This window comes from Rhinoderma darwinii, chromosome 1 (genome assembly GCF_050947455.1).
Source record: "Rhinoderma darwinii isolate aRhiDar2 chromosome 1, aRhiDar2.hap1, whole genome shotgun sequence".
NCBI lineage: Eukaryota > Metazoa > Chordata > Amphibia > Anura > Rhinodermatidae > Rhinoderma > Rhinoderma darwinii.
This window is the reverse complement of record NC_134687.1, coordinates 156,596,417-156,614,746: the sequence shown is the minus strand read 5'-3', so window position 1 is coordinate 156,614,746 and position 18,330 is coordinate 156,596,417. Positions and strand designations below refer to the sequence as shown.

General features: G+C 41.6%; 1 protein-coding gene across 7 annotated transcripts in view; it reads left to right on the top strand.

The window, feature by feature from the left end:
• The window catches only part of BLTP1 (bridge-like lipid transfer protein family member 1), a 381,561-nt gene that overhangs the window by 63,535 nt on the left and 299,696 nt on the right, over positions 1–18,330 (top strand). For all 7 annotated transcript variants that reach the window (XM_075860492.1, XM_075860489.1, XM_075860493.1 and 4 more), the window contains exon 5: positions 2,810–2,874. In XM_075860492.1, the coding sequence (XP_075716607.1) occupies positions 2,810–2,874 (65 nt within the window). The remainder of the gene's footprint in view (positions 1–2,809; positions 2,875–18,330) is intronic.

Genomic DNA, 18,330 nt, shown 5'->3' with positions numbered 1-18,330 from the left:
CGGGGCTGCGGCCATTGCCCCGCTCTTGACAATAAGTGCGCGCGCACGGTCAGCATGAGGTGATGTGACCAGCGCTGCACTAATGAGCGCAGGCGCTGAAAACAGAACATGGGGGTGTTTTGTAGTGCGCCCGCCATGTTCTGTCCTCTGTGCCGTCGCTCATTAGTGCAGCCCTGGTCTCAACACATCAAGCTGACCGCGCACACTTGTCAGGAATCAAGAGCGGGGCAATGGCCGTATCACACAGCCGCAGCCCCGCTTTAACTGCATGCATGTATTACTATACTTAGCTTTGATACAGCTTAGTATCGAAATACATGAAATAACGGTATTGAACCGTTTCAGGATGCACGGTATCGAAACAGTATCGAAGTTTCGATGCATCGTGCATCCATAATCACAAGTCGCAAGAAAACCCAGGTATAATGAGCACTGCAGGATAAAGTCAATTGTCTTTGGATTTATTTAAATGGACACTAACTTTTCAAACCGCTTATGCTAGTCTAATAGTATACCTGATTATAGATCAATTTTGTAATTTATTTACTGTTAACGTTGTTTTATCCATGCAAATTATGTGTTAAGTTACTGCCACTAGATGTCTCACTTTCTGTAATCTGCTATCCATCTCCTGTTGTCAAGAAAAATCTGACTCTAGTTATAGATCAGAAGACATAGACTGCAGGAAGTGTGTGTGTTTGGGGGAGGTGTCTCCTTACAGCCTGCCTATATAAGTCTATGGAGAGGGGAGGGGGAGCAGGAGGAACAAGAGGAGATACACACACAGACGTGCTGCAAATACAAGTCCATGGAGTGGTGGAGCAGGAGCTCAGTGAGACACAGACTATGCCCATAGAAGTCTATGGAGGGGGATCAGGGGCAGATTGCAAGAGACACACAGATATGTACTGCAGCGACTGGTAAGTGTTATATGTCACCCCAGTCTTGGATTCTCAGCTACACTGCTCTTTGCTGCTGTATAATCTTTTCCATACTTCTGCAGTTTCTATATATGCGATAGCTAGCGAGAGAGAGCAGTTTCTCCTCTTCTCTATGTGCAGTGTATAGAAGACATGATAGCAGTTAGGTTCCGCCCACTACCTCAGATACAACTGAGAATTAGAGAGAGAGCCTACAAAGGAGAAAACTGCTAAAAAAAATGTAGGATACAAGTCTTCTAATGGCCATAAATAGTGTTATTTCTCATGTACAAACGCATGACAGCTTATTCTGAAAGTCACCTGAAAGGTTGTGTATGCTTTAAATTACTACTTTGTTTAAAAAAATGCTACGGGTTATGGTGCAGTGCAGTAATACTTAGTATTTATCACTAAAGTGATCATTTAAATAAATCCAAGGACTACTGGCGTCATCCTCTAGTACTTACCATAGAGTAGCTTTTTTTTTTTTTTGCTATTTGGGATAGGATATATTCATATAGTTTTTTGCGTAAAATTGTGACTTCTGCACTGCGTGAACATATAGTAGCCTAAGGCCATTTTCACATGACCTTCTTAGGCGTATTTCTGGGCGCAAACATATTACTTTCCAAAATACACTTGAAATATGCGTCAATGGAAAATACAATGTACTGTTTGTGCGAGGCATAATTTTACACTGAATTAAAAAAAGCCTAGTAAAAATGAAGTGACATGTCACTTATTGAAGCACTTTACAAGCTGATATTTCCTATTGACGCTTCAAAAGACAGAAATGGCAGAAAAGTAAAGATTTCGCTGGTTACTTCTAATCTATGTAATTTATTTGCACTCTGCGGGTGGATTGAGTGGACTACAGCTGGCCATACGTTTTAAGATTAAAGTCGTCCTTACCTGTCAATATAGGCAGAATCGTCTGATGATCTTATGTGTATGGGGTAGCGAAGGTAAAAACGATTGGGCATGTTGGACTTTAAAATGCCTAAAAGTGTGTCCGGGACCGGCTTAGTCGCATTCAGCCAACTGTTCTCTAACCTGTATGACCTTCTTAACACATGACTGCTGTATTAGACTTTACATAGGGTTTGTTTGTAGTCTTTGATTCTTATGACACATATGTTTGCATAGGAATTGAATACAAAAAATGTTAGGATTTTTTTCTTTCCTCAATTAATCAAATTTGCCTATTTTTTTTTAATTTAGATCTGTTGAAGCAATAAAATAAAATTGGTTTAAAAAGTGCACATTTTATAGCTCTATTAAGTTCTATGGCGAAAAACAGCTATCTTACTATGTTAGATGGAGCATGCTGCTAGTTGAAAAGAATGGAATGTGTTCAGATATGGCCATACAGAAATATCTTTCACTATTGCTTTGTGCTCTTTAATCTGAAATGCATCTACTCTTTTACAGAGGACTTTGATTGATATGTTGTTTTATAATACAATAAATGATAACGTTTTTTACCTTGGCGTAAAGCCAAAATGTAACAAATTTATTGTACGCGGTCTTTTCTTATAAGTTTGCTGAAGTGTATTTTTGTATTATGAGGTACGCATTTCAACATTCATATTGGTTGAGGGCTGGAATTGAAGCCATAGTTGTTCAAAAGCTTTGTATATTCTTGCTTCTATTTAAAACTGAGCCTCGTAGTCTGGGTGCCCAATTCTGATTTGTTTAATCATATAATCATGAGGTCGTATAATCTTATTGTCCTGCTGGTTAAGCTCCGCAGTACATTGCCGTATGCTGAAGGTCTGATCATAAAATATTCTGAGGTATTAACTACTCGCTGTTACAATTAAAGCAACAAGGAAAATATCCGATTTATTATAATAAAAAACTATTTGTCTTTTCTTAATACATTTCAGAATACAGGATGGATTTATTATATTTCGATGGTGGAAAATGTATAACCCAAAACAAAAACAACATGGTGAGTATATTAGTGTCTTATTAATATCCCTTTTTAGTAGTCTTATTTCATACAGGATACAATTGTGACATACTTGTGATTAAGAGAATACTAAATTGCTTATGAGGTAAGGTTCACTTTAACGCCAATTGTTCAATGCCTTTTTACTTATGATTTTATTTTGAATACTGAAAACTCTGCACCATATAAGCCAATCTCAGGTTTTGAATTAATCTGTGAAGCGCACCTAAAAAATAATAATAAAAAAAAATCTTGCAGAAAATATATGAGGTGAAGTGGTATACAGGTTTACTTATTGAGCTTCACTGTGTAGGTATTTATAATTATTCTGTTCACACTACTGTCATGGCTTCCATTCTTAACAGAGCCATGACCGGTATAACACATCCGTTTAGTTGTCAAAACCGAAGTATACCATAGTCTTAGAAGTTTCCATCAGGTTACAGAGAGGTTTGGACTGCAAGGATAGTGTTACAGATTACTCTATTTTTGCCATCCTTAGGGCCAGTTCACACTGAGTTTTTTTTAACACGTTTTTTTGACGTGGAAACCGCGTCAAAAAACGGCCAAAAATGCCTCCCATTGATTTTAATGGGAGACGGAGAAGTTTTTTCCCCGCGAGCGGAAAAAGCGGCTTATGGGAAAAAGAAGAGACAGGCCCTATCTTTAGACATTTACGTTTCTGACCTCCTATTGACATCAATGGGAGGCAGAAAAAGCGTATTTCGCAGCGTTTTTTGCCCGCGGTGCTCAATGGCCGCAGGCGAAACATGCCGCGAAAATTGGCGTGCAGGCAGAGAAAAAATCTGACTCAAAATTCCAAACGGAATTTTGAGGCAAATTTTTCTACTGAAATAAACTCAGTGTGAACCCAGCCTTATTTTAAGAGCCTTATTTGTTGTATAAATGGCTCTTATTCGCCAACATAATCATTTTAACCCCTTCGCGACATCCCCTGTATATGTACGTGGTAGCCGTTAAGGGGAAGTATAGAGTGAGCTCATGGGCTGTACGTTGCAGCCGACCGCTCACTGCAACGAACGGAAACAAAGATCACTTGAGTCCGTCCATTTAACCCCACGGTCAATCGCGGCTGCTGCATCTAAGGCATTAGAATGTGTAGTATTACTGCACTATATACTGCACTAGTATTGCCGTATATAGTGCAAGCGATCCAAAGATCGCTAGTTCACGTTCCCTAGGGGGACTAATAAAATAAGTAAAAAAACAGTTTATTTTTTTGTGTACCAAAAAAAGACAAGTTAAAAAAAACACCTTCATACTCCATGTTTTTCCCTAAACTAATGTTAAAAAAAGTAACATTTTGCATAACTGGTATTGCAATGTGATTAGAAATAACAGCAAAGCTGAGGGCCTCTTGCTCAGTGCATTATACAACAAAAGAACTGAATTCATATTTTGATTGTATGTAGTTTCAACCTCTATAATATTCACGTGAAACATTTGTCACGGAAAAGAAAAAAAAGTGCTAGAGTGTAATCGTATTATTTGTAGCTTAGGCTTTAAAACGGATTTATTGTCACATTACTGATATAGCATTTTCTATTTCCTTCACATTCTAAACTTTGCCCATAAATCCCATAATGAGCGCTTGAGCTGTGAGCTTCCGGTATGCAGACATACGTGTGTGTGTACGTGTATGTATGTATGTGTATATATATATATGTATGTATTTGCTGTGTTTTTAATGTTTTAGTTTCTCTTTTTTTCTATTTTATTTTTTTTATGAATGTTTTCAAGAGCATGAACATAATGAACAACAAATTCCTGGACTTGAGATTTAGCTATTTGATCCAGGGGAAGGCAAAGCAAGTTTTGTCTTGTGGAAGTAAAAAGATTTTGTAATGCTACAATACAGGCTGTTTAGCTTAGAGCATTGTCAAGATCGGATGCAATTGTATCTACTACTTAACTGTGAGAATAAGGATCTATTCACATTGCGTTTTTTGGTTTTCCTTTAGCATATATGCTGGGAAAAGCTCCTGACGTTTACGTTAAATGTAGGCTGAAATGGATGCCTAGCAGTTGCATTAGTCACCAATAGGCTATTATGGCATCCATTTAACGTATACATCATGAAAAGCTTTTGAAAAGCACATAACGTATACATTTAAAGGATGACTCTTTTTAGTAAAATCAGTATAAAGTCTGCCAGAAACAATATGGCCTTCAGCATACAGGAAAAGAACAAGTGACAGAAAATTGGCTGTTACATACAAATGGCGCAACTCGTCACTGGATAGTGATAGAATTATACAAATACAAACGTAAATACAGCAAACCTCAGTGAATGAAGGGTAAGAAAACAAATACTCAAGTACTAAGAAAAGAACAAAGAGAGAATATGGCGGGGAAAGGAGAGGGTGCAGCACCAACTTCGCAAACTTCAGGGACACAGCAGATATTCCTTAAACCTTGAGGAAAATAATAAAGAAACAAGTAAAATAGGTTAGGTAGCAAAACTAAAAGTGTCACAAAACTAAAGAGGAGATCCTCCCAATAATCAGGAGTGATATCCAGCATTGGCTCTAAAGGTAGTCAAAGGGAGCCACTGAGCAGAAAAGGCAGCATATGTGGATTTCTCTGCGGTAATAATGTCTTCTATATACAATTCAACTGCCCAATGTGACCTAGTCGAGGGAGATGTGGACTCTTAAAATCTGGGGCTAACCATTCTCATGGCCAACAGGAAGTGGTGCAATACATTATTTTTATTTACTTTACCAGGACCAGGAAGCATAGACAGGAGGGCCATTTCAGGGGAAAGTTGGACCCCTGTTGAAAACAAGAAGTTAAACAGAGCTGTAAAAGCTCCACAAAGGGGTTGCATAAGAGGACAGCTCCACCATTTATGCTCCATGATCCCCCTAGCACCAAAACAGCGCCAGCACGCATCTGGGTGGGATGGGAAAATTGAATGCAACCAAGCTGGAGTCGTGTGCCATCCGGTCAATATTTTGCAGCTAATTTCCTGAATTCTACAGGATATAGACATATGATATGAGAGAAGAAAACCCAGCTCTCTGTTCCAGTTAGATATAAATGCCAGCAGTCTTTGAAGTCTCTGAGATAAGCCACTCATAAGGCATGGAAATGGAATGATACGGCTTTGCTGCTTGTTCACATACCCCTTCAAAAAGAGTCAAAGTGCGTGATAATAAATTACTACCGGAAAAAGAAGCCACATTATTTACACAAACAGGTGGTCTGTGACCCATTTACCCCCAGGGAAGCCCTGCTCATTCATAGAACTTAGCTAAAGATTTTATAGAACTACCCATTAGAACCCATTTAATATTTGGCATATTTCTTAAAAGGCCTAGATACTCCTGAGCATGTTAACCCAATGGTAAATCTGGATTGTCAAGCTTAGAAATAAGGGGGCCAGAGGGTCTTGCCAAATCAAATTTCCTGTTATCCCTCCTTTAAAACCGAATTGAACCCAAAAGCAGAGAGTGTACTACCTTCCGTCTCCTATCCCTTGGCAGTAACCAGAATGCTGCGTTTGGTTAATAGGGGCAAGCAACCTCCTCAATGCAGACCCATTGTTTGTCACCATCCCATTGATCAAACTAAGGATGCAAGATAATAGTGCAGCTTTGTGGTACATAGAAAATTTTGTGAGCCCATCTCATCTGCCTTGCCTCTACTAAGGACAGCGTAATGAAGATGGAATCTAGACCCCCGCCATATGAAGTGGCTAGTTAAGCACTTAAGGCGTATAAACAAATGTCGTTGCAGCAAAATAGATCTAGAAGAATTACAAGAATTTCGGTAGCTTATACATCTTCAGCACGTTCACTCTCCCGAACTACAACAATGGCAAAGCGTTCCAGGCCTGAAAATCCATTTTTATCTGAGGACACTTTTTTTTTGCCTTTGTCAGGCTAATGGAGCCCTACGGACATGTTTAGAGTGTTCGTTGGGAGCTTTCCTGCCATACACATTAAATGATGTGATGTTAAAGGGAATGTGTCGCTAGAAATTATTTTTCTTTTTTTAGTTAAACAGTTAGTGTATAAATGATGAAACATTGTTCTAATTTTTTTAATTTTTTCATGAGTCAGGAAATATTATAAATTAGATTCTAATTTATAACATTTCCCAGTGCTGGTCACTGAGGGAGCAATTCCCAAAATTGCAGCATTGGCATGTGGTAAAGCAACCACATTGCTTTATGCTGCAAAATTTGAGAATACACACTCGCTCTAGTGAGCTCTCAGAATCCCCCCTCCTTTATCCTGGCTAGTGCCAGGAGAAAGGAGGGGATTGAACGGTCAAACCTCCTACACTGTGTGTCGCCATTTTTTGAGCGAACACACAGTGTAGTAGGTTTACATACAGTAGTAATCACACACTAAAACACGTACATACACAGAAATAACTTACCTGCTCCTGCCGCCGCCGCTCCCCCCGGTCCGTCCACTCAGTCTGCTCCCTCTGCTCCAAGTGCTTGCTTCAGAACACAAGTCCGGAAGCCGTGACCGGAAGTAGTAATCTTACTGTCTGGCCGCGGCTTCCGGTCCACAAGAAAATGGCGCCGGACGTCGCTCGGCCGAAGACCTTCAATTTGGACTGTGTGGGAGCGGCGCATGCGCCGTTCCCACACAGACGGCGTACAGCATAGTGGATGGAGCGGGTCCCGTTCGCATTCACTATGGGGCTGTATGTGCCGTATTCCATGTCTGTATGTGTCGTTAATCGACACATACAGAGATGGAAAAAAAATGGCAGCCCCCATAGACAAGAAAAAGTTAAAAAATAAAAAAAAGTAAAACACAAACACACAAATAAATAAAACATTTTTTAATAAAACACTAAAAGCAAATTGATATAAAATGGGGCCTTAACAGGTTTGTTTGGTGTTTATGCCTTTTGAATATAAACTAGAATGTTGTCATTCACTTACAACAGAGATCTCAAAAATGGTGAGAAATTAAAACTCACAATATATAAGAAAGTTGCAGATGCTGTTAATATATCAATTTAATATACTTAATTGACTTATTGTAGATATGGTCCAATCAAACATAATAAATGTGCACAAGGCTCCGGGACCAGATGGGTTACAGCCTAGAGTTCTTAAAGAACGTAGTTCAGTTATTTCTGTCCCCCTCTTCATAATATTCAGTGATTCTCTAGTGACCGGTATAGTGCCAAGGGACTGGCGCAAGGCAAATGTGGTGCTTATTTCCAAAAAGGGCTCTTGGTCTTCCCCAGGTAATTATAGACCAGTAATGTTAAATCCATCGTGGGAAAAATATTTGAGGCGCTATTGCGGGACTATATACAGGAGTGTGTGACAAAAAATAGTATTACAAGTGACAGCCAGCACGGTTTTACTAAGGACAGAAGTTGTCAAACCAACCTGATTTGTTTTTATGATGAGGTGAGCAGAAGCCTAGACAGAGGGGCCACTGTGGATATATTGTTTTTGGACTTTGCAAAGGCATTTGACACTGTCCCTCATAGACGTTTAATGGGTAAATTAAGGACTATAGGTTTGGAAAGTATAGTTTGTAATTGGATTGAAAATTGGCTCAAGGACCGTATCCAGAGAGTTGTGGTCAATGATTCCTACTCTGAATGGTCCCCAGTTATAAGTGGTGTACCCCAGGGTTCCGTGCTGGGACCACTATTATTTAACTTCTTTATTAATGATATAGAGGATGGGATTAATAGCACTATTTCTATTTTTGCAGATGACACCAAGCTATGTAGTAATGTTCAGTCTTTGGAAGATGTTTGTAAATTGCAAACTGATTTGGACGCACTAAGTGTTTGGGCATCCACGTGGCAAATGAGGTTTAATGTAGATAAATGTAAAGTTATGCATCTGGGTACCAACAACCTGTATGCATCATATGTCCTAGAGGGAGCTACACTGGTGAAGTCACTTGTTGAGAAGGATCTGGGTGTACTTCTAGATCATAAATTAAATAACAGCATGCAATGTCAATCAGCTGCTTCTAAGGCCAGCAAGATATTGTCGTGTATTAAAAGATGCTTGGACTTGCGGGATAGTGATATAATATTACCACTTTATAAAGCATTAGAGCAGCCTCATCTAGAATATGCAGTTCAGTTCTGGGCTCTACTTCATAGAAAGGACACCCTGGAGTTGGAAAAAATACAAGAAGAGCAAGTAAACTAATAAGGGGCATGGAGAATCTAAGTTATGAGGAAAGATTAAAAGAATTAAACCTATTTAGCCTTGAAAAGAGACGACTAAAGGGGGACATGATTAACTTATATAAATATACGAAAGGCACATACAAAAAATATGGTGAAATCCTGTTCCATGTAATACCGTCTCAAAAAGCAAGGGGGCACTCCCTCCGTCTGGAGAAAAAATAGGTTCAATCTCCAGTGGCAACAAGCTGTCTTTACTGTGAGAACTGTAAATCTGTGGAATAGTCTACCGCAGGAGCTGGTCACAGCAGGGACAGTAGATGGCTTTAAAAAAAGTCTTAGATTTCCTAGGATGAAAAAATATCAGCTCCTTTATGAATGTGTAGAATTTTTGTTTCATCGCTTCCCTTTTTCCCATCCCTTGGTTGAACTTGATGGACATATGTCTTTTTTCAACCATACTGAGGGTATGTGCACACACACTAATTGACGGACGTATTTCGGCCGCAAGTCCCGGACCGAACACAGTGCAAGGAGCCGGGCTCCTAGCATCATACTTATGTACGACGCTAGGAGTCCCTGCCTTGCTGCAGGACAACTGTCCCGTAGTATAATCATGTTTACAGTACGGGACAGTTGCCTTCAGCGAGGCAGGGACTTCTAGCATCGTACATAAGTATGATGCTAGGAGCCCGGCTCCTTGCACTGTGTTCGGTCCGGGACTTGCGGCCGAAATACGTCCGTCAATTACGGACGTAATTAGTGTGTGTGCACATACCCTAACTATGTAACACCTGGTTTTCAGAGGTTGATTTCTTTTGAAATCAGCCTTGTACTTTTCTGCTTAAAGAGGCTCTGTCACCAGATTTTGCAACCCCTATCTGCTATTGTATCAGATAGGCGCTGCAATGTAGATTACAGTAACGTTTTTATTTTTAAAAAACGAGCATTTTTGGCCAAGTTATGACCATTTTTGTATTTATGCAAATGAAGCTTGCAAAAGTACAACTGGGCGTGTTGAAAAGTAAAAGTACAACTGGGCGTGTATTATGTGCGTACATCGGGCGTTTTTACTACTTTTACTAGCTGGGCGTTCTGACGAGAAGTATCATCCACTTCTCTTCAGAACGCCCAGCTTCTGGCAGTGCAGACACAGCCGTGTTCTTGAGAGATCACGCTGTGACGTCACTCACAGGTCCTGCATCGTGTCAGACGAGCGAGGACACATCGGCACCAGAGGCTACAGATGAGTGATGACACAGCGTGATCTCTCGAGAACACGCTGTCTGCACTGATAGAAGCTGGGAGTTCTGAAGAGAAGTGGATGATACTTCTCGTCAGAACGCCCAGCTAGTAAAAGTAGTAAAAACGCCCCGATGTACGCACATAATACACGCCCAGTTGTACTTTTACTTTTCAACACGCCCAGTTGTACTTTTGCAAGCCTCATTTGCATAAATACAAAAATGGTCATAACTTGGCCAAAAATGCTCGTTTTTTAAAAATAAAAACGTTACTGTAATCTACATTGCAGCGCCTATCTGCTGCAATAGCAGATAGGGGTTGCAAAATCTGGTGACAGAGCCTCTTTAACACGGAAGCCGTGTGAACATGCCCTCAGGGCCTATTCTAGCTTTTCTGCTGCCTGAGGTGAAAATTGAAATGGTTCCCCCTAGATCTGGATTGACGTCCCCCTGGTTGTTCTGCATCACTGTCATCCTCCTCTAACTCTTGCAGACACGCCGTTGCCTTGTAATCCTTTGGCATGCAGGATGCAGCGATGAAGCCGGGCAGAGTACACTTCACTGCACAGTGCATGCCCATGGAGTACAAGGCAATGGCGCATCCGAGAAAGTTGGAGGAGACTGGTAGTGAACAGCCAGGAAGATGTCAATCAAGCAGGGAAAGGTGAGTTTGGAGTCAGGATTGTGTGACTACAGGATAGTGGCAGTGCCCCATGACCCTGTAAAGAGTAATTGGTACACAGCGTGCATAGTTTTTAAAGTGGATTTTATAGATTTTGCTGTATCTGAAAAAAACATACAGGGGAATGTTTGGAAATATTGTCAGGTCATGTTTTACTGCATGGTGGCGGTTCAAGGGGTTCAAACTACGTGACAGATTCTCATTAAATAGACAATGAATTGCAACAATCCCATCTGCCCTGCAATTTTGTTATTATAAATATATCCTATATAATTAAAGCACCAGAACCGAGCTCCGTTCATAAATACAGCACCAGAACGAAGCTCAGTACGTAAATACACACCAGAATCAAGCTCGGTACATATATACAGTGTAACATCCATGGCCGCAACCGTCGGGATTATTCACCCCTCGACGGCCGCAGCCATAATCTGGTAACCGCATCCCCCCCCCCCCCAGGAGACGCCAGCGCTGACTTCCGCTCCACTCGGCTGTGTCCCGTAGGGCCTTAAAGGGTCAGTGCGCGCACATATAAAACATCAATAATTAGCCCATGATCACCCTGGACTATAAGAAGGGCCCTGCACCTTTGCTCATTGCCTGAGCCTTGTTAGTATTCCCATTTTAGTCTTGCAAATGGTCCCTTAGGCCCCATGCCCACTTCAGTTTTTTCCTTCAGGGTGCTAGCCGTTTTTCTGACGGCTAGCACACTGACCCATTCATTTCAATGGGGCCATGCACACTTCAGTTTTTTTTGACGGTCCCGTTGCTCCGTTCCGATCCAAAGTAGAGCATGTCCTACTTTGGTCCGGGATTCCGTGACCGTGAGGCCCATGCAAGTCAATGGGGCCGTCAAAAAAACTGAAGGCTCACGGAAGGTATCTGTGTGCCGTCCGTGTGTGACGGACCCGTTGCCTAGCAACGGCCGGCCGGGCAGAAAAACATAACCGAAATATTACACTAATCGGCAGCCACTTGTCTCTATCAATCACTGATAGAGAAAAGAGGCTGCTGATTAAAAATAAAATAAAAATCAGTTCATATGTACCCGGTCGTTGTCTTGGTGACAAGTCCCTCTTCTTCCTCCAGTCCGGCCTTCCTTTCTGCCGCGGCAGCCTGTGATTGGCTGCAGAGGCCGCTGCAGTCGGTCACGTAGGATGAAGCGTCATCCCTGGAGGCCGGCCTTCTGACGTCATCCTGACGTGCGTGACCGCCACTACAGCTTGTGATTGGCTGCAGCGGCGACATGGATGAAACGTCATCGCTGGAGGCCGGACAGGAGGAAAGTAAGTATGACTTTTTTTTTTTTTTTTCATTTTGTTTATTACATTAAAATTGTATTTTCCGTGCGCCGCGCATGGTACTGTCCAGGGTGCTGAAAGAGTTACCGCCAATCAGTGCAGCCCATTAACTCTTTCAGCACCCTGGACAGTACCATGCTCGGCGCACGGAAACACGGCTGCTAAAACGGCCACACGGATCCCTCACAAACGGCCGTGAAAAATGTCTCGGAAGTGTGCACGAGGCCTTAGGCCTCATGCCCACTTCAGTCTTTTCCTTCAGGGTGCTATCCGTTTTTGTCACTGATAGCACCCTGAACCCATTCATTTCAATGGGGCCATGCACACTTCAGTTATTTAAACGGAGCCGTTGTTCCGTTCCGTCAGAAGGCTTCCGTGTGCCGCCCGTTTTTGATGGATCCGTTGCCATAGCAACGACTGGGTGAGCCAAAGTTCACAGACTCTCAGACTACAGTACACATTCATTCCTGAAGATGAATGTGGAGAGACTCGTAGCATTGGTGCATGATCACCCAGAACAAGTGGGATACGCGGGCAGAATGCTACCACGACCGCTATAAAAAGGACGCCGCGTGGGAGGAACTTGCCAAGGAGCTTTTGACGCACAGATTGCAGCAGGGAACTAGTGCCCAGCGTCACAAAATAAGTAAGTAAATGCACACATTTTACTCCAAAAATCCAAGAAAAACAAAGCAAGCCAAGCACTCATCTCAAACTGTTCTCTATTCTCTGAAAGCTACAGAAAACAGCACCAAAAACTTCTTGTAAGCTTTCTATGGGTGTTTCCTGGGACATGTGACAAGTTCAAATTAAGTTTACCTTCCGTTTTTTAAACGGAAGCCAAACGGAAGCACAACGTCCGTGTAAAAAGGGAACACGGAATGGAAATTGAGTGCACACGGAAACCACACGGAAACAAAAACGGACACACGGATCCGTCAAAAACGGCCGATAAAACGGTGATGGAAGTGTGCATGAGGCCTTAGTGTTATCCTGTTCCCGTTGTTACCCGTGCCCTGCTACTGGTCCCATGCTGTGTACTTGTTCCTGAACATGTTAGTGTTTGGAGTCGTGACCTGCTGTCATCCGCCATGTCTAGCGCAACCTGCTGTCATCCGCCACGTCTATGGAAACCTGCTGTCATCCGCCACGTCTGGCGCAACCTGCTGTCATCCGCCATGTCTGGTGCAACCTGCTGCGCTCACCAACATCCGTGCTAAGGCCTCATGCCCACTTCAGTTTTTTCCTTCAGGGTGCTATCCGTTTTTGTCACTGATAGCACTTTGAACCCATTCATTTCAATGGCCCCATGCACACTTCAGTTATTTAACCCCTTCACGACCACTGAAACGTAGATTAACGGGTTGCAAAGCTGGTCGTTGTGCCTGCAGCCCGTTAATCCACGTGTGCTCCTAACAGAGCACACAGACGCTCCCCGCAGCCCGGCATCTCCCAGTACAGGCTGCTACTAGCAGCCTTAGTACTGGGGGAAAACATCGGGTCGGATCACAGCGGTGATCCGAACCGATTAACCCCTTAATTGCGGCAGTCAATAGTGACCGCCGCATTTAAGTTCTTATAGCAACATCGGCACCCCGCTACGCGATTGCGGGGGCCGATTGCTGCGGGGGGGGGGATTGCTATGGCAAATGGAAGCCTAACAAAGGCTTCCTATCTGCCATTACGTTAGCCGATTAGGCCCCGCCCGGAGGCGGAGCCTAATCGGCTTGCTGTCAGTGAACAACTGACAGTTCTAATACGTTGCACTACATGGGTAGTGCAATGTATTAGAACATCAAACAAACAGTTGGACTTTCAAGTCCCCTAGTGGGACTAAAGAAAAGTGTAAAAAAAAAGTGTAAAAAAAGTTAAAATAAAAGTTGTAAAAATACAATAAAAGTTTCAAATAATAACACAAAACACAATCGCCCTTTTTCCTTTATCAAGTCATTTATTATTGAAAAAAATAATAAAGCCATACATATTTGGTATCGCTGCGACCGTAACGACCGTAACTATAAAAATATTATGTTATTTATTCCGCACAGTGAACGCCGTAAAAAAAAAAACTAAAAAATACTGACATAATTGCTATTTTTTGGTCACTTTGTCTTCCAAAAATTGAAATAAAAAGTGATCAAAAAGTCGCATGTACCCAAAAATGGTACCTATAAAAACTATAACTCGTCTCGCTAAAAATAAGCCCTCATACAGCTCCGTCAACGAAAAAATTAAAACCGTTATGGCTCTCACAACTTGGCGACAGAAAAAATCCATTCTCTTTAAAAGGTTATTTTATTGTGCAAAAAGTTGTAAAACATAAAAAAGTTCTATAAATTAGGTATCACCGGAATCGGACTGACCCGCAGAATAAAGGTAACATGTAATTTATAACGCATGGTGAACGCTGTATAAAAAGAATTAAAAAAATAATGTCAGAATTGCTGTTTTTTGGTCACCTTGCCTCCCAAAAAAAAAGGATAACATGTGATCAAAAAGTTGCATGTACCCCAAAATGGTACCAATAAAAGCTACAGCTCGTCCCGCAAAAAAAAACAGCCCTCATACCACTACGTCTATGAAAAAATAAAATTAGTTAAGGCTCCAATAAGCCAGGAAATAAAAATATGCAGTTGTGCCGGCCCGAGAGAAACATTTCTTCTGTTTCAAGTGGCGATTTATCAAGGCCCCTAAAATTAGGGAACCAGGAAGGGGAGGGCCCAAACATATCTGCTGAAAGCGAGGGTGCCCGTATTATACCAGGACAACACTTCTCAGCAAAATTCCTCAAACTGCAAAGATCCCGAGTGTGGACCAAAAGGGGAATAAGTAAAGACCATTTATTAGTGCGACACCGGCCTGTGCAGAAAGGATTGTGTCACAGCGTAACACACATCTATGGATTATTTTATTGTTTTTGTTTACCCCATTATTATACCACCTGACTATGCCCCTTATATACTCCGCCCGGCTTACATGTACCCCCACATTATAAACGGAAACACCAGTAAGACTCAATACAAGACTACTACAAGCAAAATCCACACTCCAAAAGCCAAATGGCGCTACCTCCCTTCTGAACCCTACAGTGTGCCCAAACAGCAGTTTGCTTCCACATATATGGCATCGCCATACCAGGGAGAACCCTTTTAACAATTTTTGGGGTGTGTGACTCCAGTGGCACAAGCTGGGCGCCACATATTGGCATATCTATAGAAAAAAATCCCATTTTCACTCTGCAACATCGAGTGCACACCAATTTCTGCCAATCACCTGTGGTGTTAATATGCTCACTACACCCCTAAGTGAATACCTTGAGGGGTGTAGTTTCCAAAATGCGGTCACTTCTGGGGGGGATCCACTGTTTTGGTCCCACAGGGACTTTGCAAATGCGACATAGCGCCCAGAAGCCAATCCAGCAAAATCTGTACTCCAAAAGCCAAATGGCGCTCCTTCCCTTCTGAGCCCTACTGTGTGCCCAAACAGCAGTTTATGACCACATATGTGGTATTGCCGTACACAGGAGAAGTTGCTTTACAAGTGTTGTGGTGCTTTTTTTCATTTATTTGTTGAGAAAATGAAACATTTTCAGCTAAAACTACGTCTTATTGAAGAAAAAGGATTTTTTTTAATTTTCACTGCCCAATTCTAATAAAAACTATGAAACACCTGTGGGGTCAAAATGCTCACTACACCCCTAGATGAATTCCTCAAGGGGTGTAGTTTTGTGAATGGAATCACTTTTGGGGAGTTTTCACTGTACTGACACCTTAGGAGCTTTGCAATAGTGACATGGTGTCAAGAAACCAATCCAGCAAAATCTGTGCTCCAAAAGCCAAATGGCGCTCCTTCTCTTCAGATCCTTGCCGTATGCCCAAACAGCAGTTTATGACCACAAATGGGGTATTGCCGTACTCCAGAGAAGTTGCTTTACAAATGTTGTTTTTTTTTTATTCCTTTATTTGTTGAGAAAATGAAAAATTTTGAGCTAAAGCTACGTCTTATTGGAAAAAAAGTATTTTTTTTATCTTCACTGCCCAATTCTAATAAAATCTATGAAACCCCTGTGGGTTCAAAATGCTCACTATACCCCTAGATGGATTCTTCAAGGGGTGTAGTTTCCTAAATGGAGTCACTTTTTTGGTGTTTTCACTGTTTTGGTCCCTTAGGGGCTTTGCAAATGTGACGTGGTCTCCGCAAACCATTCCTGCTAAATTTGAGCTGCAAAAACCAAATGTCACTCTTTCCCTTCTAAGCCCTGCCGTGTGTCCAAACAACAGTTTATTACCACATGTGGGGTATTGTTTTACTCGGGAGAAATTGCTTTACAAATGTAGTGGTGCATTTTCTCCTTTTAGCCCTTGTGGAAATTAGAAAAAACTAGCTAAACCTACATTTTCTTTGAAAGAATGTAGATTTTCATTTTCACGGCCTACTTCCAATAATTTCTCCAAAAAACCTGCGGGGTCAAAATGCTCACTATACCCCTAGATAATTTCCTCAAGGGGTATAGTTTCCAAAATGGGGTCACTTTTGGGGGATTTCCCCTGTTTTGGCGCAGCAAGAGCCTTTGAGACCCGACATGGTGCCTAAAATATTTTCTAATAAAAAAGGAGGCCCCAAAATCCTCTAGGTGCTCCTTTGCTTCTGAGGCTGGTGCTGCAGTCAATAAGTGCACTAGGGCCACATGTGGGGTATTTCTAAAAACTGCAGAATCTGGGCAATAGATATTGAGTTGCGTTTCTCTGGTAAAACTTTCTGTGTTACAAAAAAAATAGATGAAAAATTAATTTCTTCAAAAAAAAAAAGACATTTGAAAATTTCACATCTACTTTGCCTTAATTCCTGTGAAACATCTAAAGGGTTAAGAAACTTTCTAAATGCTGTTTTGAATACTTTGAGGGGTGAAGTTTTTAAAATGGGGTGACTTATCGAGGGTTTCTAATATATAAGGCCCTAAAATCCACTTCACAACTGAACTGGCCCCTGTAAAAATAGCCTTTTGAAATTTTCTTGAAAATGTGAGAAATTGCTGCTAAAGTTCTATGCCTTGTGATGTCATAGAAAAAGAAAAGGATGTTCAAAAAACAATGCCAATCTAAAGTAGACATGTGGGGGATGTTAATTAGCAACAATTTTGTGTGGTATTACCATCTGTCTTACAAGCAGATACATATAAATTTAGAAAAATGCTAATTTTTGCAATTTTTCGCTAAATTTTGGTGTTTTTCACAATTAAATACTTAATGTATCGAGCAAATTTTGCCAGTAACATAAAGTCGAATGTGTCACGAGAAAACAATCTCAGAATCGCTTGGATAGGTAAAAGCATTCCGAAGTTATTACCACATAAAGTGAAACATGTCAGATTTGAAAAAATTGGCTGCGTCCTGAAGGCCAAAACAGGCTGCGTCCTGAAGGGGTTAAACGGATCCGTTGTTCCGTTCCGTGCAAAGTAGAGCATGTCCTACTTTGCTCAGTGATTCAGTGACCGTGTGGCCCATAGAAGTCAATGGGTCAGTGAAAAAAATGGATGGCACACGGAAGGCTTCCGTGTGCTGTCTGTTTTTGAAGGATACGTTGCCATAGCAACGGCTGGGTGGGCCAAAGTTCACAGACTACGGTAAACATTCATTCCTGAAGATAGGCTCATATTTTCACTCCAAAAAACCCCAAAAAACAAAGTAAGCCAAGCAGAGTAATCTCAAACTGTTCTCTATGTTCTGAAAGCTACAGAAAACAGCACCAAAAACTTCTTGTAAACTTTCTATGGGTGTTTCCTGGAACATGTGACAAGTTCAAATGAAGTTCACATCCGTTTTTTAAACGGAAAAACGGAAGCCAAACGGAAGCAAAACGTCCGTGTAAAACGGAAACATGGAACGGAAACTGAGTGCACACGAAAACAAAAACGGACACACAGATCCGTCAAAAACAGTCGATAAAACGGTGATGGAAGTGTGCATGTGGCCTAAAGCCCATTCCACTGTCTGGACTATTCAGGTACCCTAGTGCGGGACTTTGTATTGATTGGATGCTCTGTTGTTTTTGCCAGCTGCCTCCCCGCTACGGCGGT